Raw genomic sequence first — 4,921 nt, 5'->3', positions numbered from 1 at the left:
CTCCTCCTTATGACATGCAAAGATAATATTACTTTTTCCCATGTTCCCAATTTCCCACCATATCATTACCGCTTTAGATGTGTAAAGAGCCTTACGCACGACCAAATTTATAAGGAAAAGGATACATTGTTGCCTATATGTGAACTTCTTTTGGATTTTTGCATAAAAGTTTCCTAGGGGCACATATCAAGCGAAGACAAAGACAAGTGAGTCTTATCCAAACACACAAGGATTTTATTTGTTGGTAGCATTCCTTAGGATCTTTACTTGTAGATTGCAACCACCAAGCTATGGTTTCGGCTTACATCATATTCTTCATTTTGTATGATAAATTGTGGTTCTGCATTCGAGATGTTTTGTGGTGCCATCCTACAAGGCAGTTCAGATTGTAGTCATGAAACCGTGATTTGGTTTCCAAATATGAATTTTGATTGTGCTCTCAAGAAGAGAAGTTTACAGAACAATGTGCTTCTCGTTTTTATAAATAGTCTAAGTTTTAACTGTGAGAACTTTAATTAAACCTTTTGAGGCTAGACTTGATTATTCAAGCACAGAAAGGTTATTGGTCCTCTACAGGGACTACTGGTCGTCGGACTGTTTGTGGAATTGTTGCACCCGAGACATCAGGGAGTCAAAATCTCTGTCTACGGCCTCTATGCGATATGGCGACAACATCTCCAACACCTGCTTCGATGTTGGCCGCTCCGCTGGGTTCCTCGTGGTGCACAGGAGAGCCACTTTCATGAGCAGGAGCACCTCTTTCTCACGTTCAGCAACTTGCACTTGCGCACGCAGAGTTGGATCGAGAGCTTCAAGGACCCTGTTGGGAAGAAAAGTTTTTACCCAGCTTGAAATGTCTACACCTTCGTCAAAGAGATTGCTCGTCGGTTGCCTTCGGGTTACCATGCACAGCAGCACAACTCCATAGCTGTAGACATCGCCCTTGGCTGAGTAATGGCAGAGATCAGCGCACTCTGCAATCAATTACGAGGAACGGGTATCATGAGCTCTAAACTTAGTCTAAACAAAGCAAAATACTGCGAATCACATCAAGAAGTCAGCAAACACAACATGGATTCAAAGATGGGGAGACGGGAATCAGAGAGAGACAGAGAGACCTGGTGCAACATATCCAATCGAACCTCTGAAATTCGTTGTTGAGAAGGTGTTCTTGTTTGGGCTCAGCAACTTCGCAATCCCAAAGTCTGTTACATGCGCGGTGAAGTCCTCATCCAGCAGTATATTGCTTGGTTTCAGGTCACAATGTATCACAGGCACGCTGCACTCATGATGGAGGTACACTAACGCTTTTCCCACGTCTAGGGCTATGTTAAACATCTTCTGCCAGTCTAGCCTGCAAGGTTCCCCTCCGAACAAATGCGTTTCTAGGCTTCCATTGTGCATATACTCAAGAACTATAGCTTTCATGTCGAGATTGCAGCAGGTACTAAGAATAGGCACCAGATTTCGATGCCGAATCTGTCCCAATGTCTCACATTCTTTGCGGAAAGTGCGTTCTGCTTCCTCATGGTTGTCTTCTAGCTTGAACCTCTTTACAGCCACCACTCTTCCGTCTCTTAATGTCCCCTTGTATACTTTGCTGCTGCCACCAGTTCCCAGAAGGTTACTTTCATTATACCCTCCGGTGGCGACCTGAAGTTCTTCAGCGGTAACTCGGAATGATTTTCTTTTCGGCGGATCTAGGCACGAAGGAGGTAACATAAGAGATTAAGCGTGCTAAGAGGCAAGAAGCAACTAACTTTGAAAATAAAACAAAAACTTCATGCTTTAAATTAAGGAACAACCCGTGTGCTTGGTATGTTCACAGATCCATGCCTCACCGTGGGTAAGGACCTTCCCTGACCGAAAGTTTGACGTGAGCCGAGAGCGATTGCACCAAATCAACAGATAACAGAACAGCATTGCGCCAGCAATAGCGCTAGCAACGATGGCAGCGAATGCTTTCCTACCGATGCCGGAATTGCGAGGACAGCCAAATGGAAGGGGTCGTCCACACAGTCCCGCGTTGTCCGAGAAGGATGTGGCTGTCAGATTCGAGAACCCAGCTGGAATTTCACCCACTAATTGATTGTGAGAGACATTGAAAACCTCGAGTCTCGGCATGGCAGCAAGCCCAGAAGGTATTTGCCCTGTGAAGCCATTGTGCGAAAGATCCAGATCGACAAGATTATTTAGCCTTGCCAATGCGGGGGGAATGGTAGCGCTGAGGCTGTTTTGTGACAGATTCAACGACTGTAGAGAAATGCAACGGCTCAATGTTTCAGGGATCTCACCGGAGAAGTTGTTCACGGAAAGATCGATATTCTGGACGACTACCATATTTCCTAGGTCATGAGGTATGGATCCTGTGAAGAAATTGTTGGACAGAAGAAGGTTGAAAGCTATGAAAGGAAGAGCGGCGACGGAGGCAGGGACGATACCGGAGAGATTATTGTGTGATAGATCGACATCCTCCAGATTTGTGCAGAGGCCCAGGCTGGGCGGAAGAGGACCTTGCAAGGAGTTCCACTGAAGGTAGAGGCGTCGGAGAGATTGAAGCTTTCCGAGCTGAGAAGGGACGGGACCGGAGAGGGCGTTGTTGCCGAGGTCTAGCTCGTAGAGGAGGGAGCAAGCAGCGAGCTGGGGAGGGATGGGAGATGAGAGGAGGTTGCCATGAAGGTCAAGGAGCTGGAGGTGGGAGAGGCTACCGAAGGAAGGAGGGATGGAACCGACGAGGAGGTTATGAGCGAGGGACAAGCTGTAGAGGAGGGATTGGTTAGCGAAAGCTGCGATTGGCAAGCTACTGGAGAGATTATTTTGGGAGAGATTCAAGGTCCGGAGCTGCGGAAACGAAGAGGCCGAAAGAATAAAGGGTAGCAACGAGCCGCTGAGCTGATTGCTGCCGAACTTCAGCTCTTCTACGACACTGCAGTTGCTCAGCGACTGTGGCAGCGTCCCCGACAGTGAGTTGTGCAGCAGAACCAGCGACTGTAGCCTCCACAGCTTCCCCACGTGGCGCATGATCGGCCCCTCCAGCGCATTCCTCCCTAGATCCAGCACCGTCAGATTCGCCAAGCTGGCCAGCTCTTCCGGTATCCCCCCGCTTAGCTGATTTAGATTCAGCATCAGCTGCTCCAGGCTCGATACGTTGCCCAGCTCAACCGGTATTTGCCCGCTCAGCCGGTTCCCCGTCAGATACAGCTGCCGTAGTCCCCGTAGCGCGCTCAGCCCTGCCGGAATTAGCCCGCTTAGATCGTTGAACTGTAGCCAGAGTACTCTGACGCCGGTGCAGTTGCTCAACTCCGCCGGTATCTCGCCGCCCAGCGAGTTGTTTCGCAGGCTCAGAAATCCGCTGTAGTTGCCCGCCCAGTCCGGCATCCCTTCCATCGGCTTCGCGTCGAACCCTACTCTCCCCAGCTCGCGGGGAATGACCCCTGTCAGCCTGTTGATCGAAAGATCCAGCAGCACCAGCGTCGATAAGTTGCCGAACGACGCCGGGATGTCCCCCGTGAAGCTGTTGTTGTTGATATTCAGCACCTGCAACGCGGGCAGCTGCCCGAGGGCGGACGGCAGTGCACCGGAGAGGAGGTTGGAGAAGAGTGAAAGATCCTGCAGGGCGGTGCAGTTGGCGAGCGTCGCGGGGAGGGGGCCGGAGAGCTGGTTGAAGTAGAGGCGGAGGACGACGAGTTGGGGGAGGTTGGCGAGGGAGGGGGGGATAGGGCCACGGAGGTCCCAATTGAGCTCGGCTTCGAATTGGATGAGGTTGGAGCAATTGCCGAGGGACGACGGGAGCTCGCCGCTGAGGCGATTGAACCAGACGAGGAGATTGGTGAGGAGGCGCAGGTCGCCCAAAGCAGGCGGTATGGCGCCGGTAAGATTGTTCTCCGCCAGGTTGAGCAACTCGAGTTGGCTGCAGTTGGCCAAATATGGCGGAATTTCGCCATGTAGCCAGTTTTTGCTCACGTCTAAATAGCTGAGGCGCGGCAACCGTCCCAGAGACGCAGGTAGCTCCCCCGCCAAATGATTCTGCTCCAGATTTAGCATTTCCAGCCCAACCGGTAAATTTGCCGGCACCTCCCCCACTAGAACGTTCCTCGACAAGTCCAGTACCCGCAGCCACGTCAGATTGGCCAGCGTGGCCGGTAGGCTCCCCTGTAGGCCCCACCCCGCCAACTCCAACCCTACTACCCTCCCCCTATCTCGTCTATCGCATTTCACGCCCCTCCACTTGCAATAGTAGAGGTCGCTGCTATTTTGGCCAATTTGGCCGCTCCGCCAGCTTTCCAGTGCGTCGCTGCCGTTGAGGCTCCGCTTCAACTCCGTCAACGCCATCACCGATATCGCCATCTCCTGCTCGAGTTTCCGTTGCTCCCTCTTCGACATCGACTTCTGCGCATCCTCTTCTGTCATAATCCTTCCGTCCATTTTGCTGTGTGTTTCTGTATATGGACGTCCATTCTTGGCCCGCTCTCGCTGCACCCCGGCGTCGGCCAGCTCGGATCGCAACCCTTCGTCTGCCAGCGCGGCTGCCTGAATGCTTCCCAGTAACACCAGCACACATTGCACCAAACGCTGCGGCCTCGCACCGCACATCTCGCTTCAAAGTTCTGATCGTTGCTTCAGACAGTGCCTCGAAGAAAACGATGGCGTTGGTTGGTGAAAAAGGACCGTCTCCGGCGCGTTCACAGCACCTGGAACAACAGACAAGCAAATGGGGACCTCAGCAGAAGTGGTTTACAGCAAGTCGTTCCTACTGGCAACGAAGTCGATGGACAAACGTCGAACTGCAGAACGAATTCACGGAATGTTTGCCATTCAGGTTTGAGAGCTACGCAGCCTACACCACAAGCATGGCGAAAGGTACCATCTTCACGCTGGATTGAGCTCAAAGTCTAGACTGGAAAAAGCGCTTTTAAAACAG

The 4,921-nt window shown here is 51.7% G+C and overlaps 1 protein-coding gene across 1 annotated transcript; it reads right to left on the bottom strand.

Moving 5' to 3' along the window:
• Positions 1-579: 579 nt before the first annotated feature.
• On the bottom strand, positions 580-4,593 carry LOC147893020 (uncharacterized). Its single transcript, XM_087386833.1, has 3 exons — positions 1,842-4,593; positions 1,119-1,700; positions 580-974 (listed from the first exon to the last, which is right to left on the bottom strand). The coding sequence occupies exons 1-3, from the start codon at positions 4,591-4,593 to the stop codon at positions 580-582; spliced, it is 3,729 nt and encodes a 1,242-aa protein (XP_087242959.1).
• Positions 4,594-4,921: the final 328 nt, after the last annotated feature.

This window comes from Dipteris shenzhenensis, chromosome 16 (genome assembly GCF_047967505.1).
Source record: "Dipteris shenzhenensis isolate YYH24624 ecotype China chromosome 16, Dip_SZ_1.0, whole genome shotgun sequence".
NCBI lineage: Eukaryota > Viridiplantae > Streptophyta > Polypodiopsida > Gleicheniales > Dipteridaceae > Dipteris > Dipteris shenzhenensis.
The sequence above is the reverse complement of the archived record's forward strand: the minus strand, read 5'-3'. Positions and strand labels throughout refer to the sequence as shown.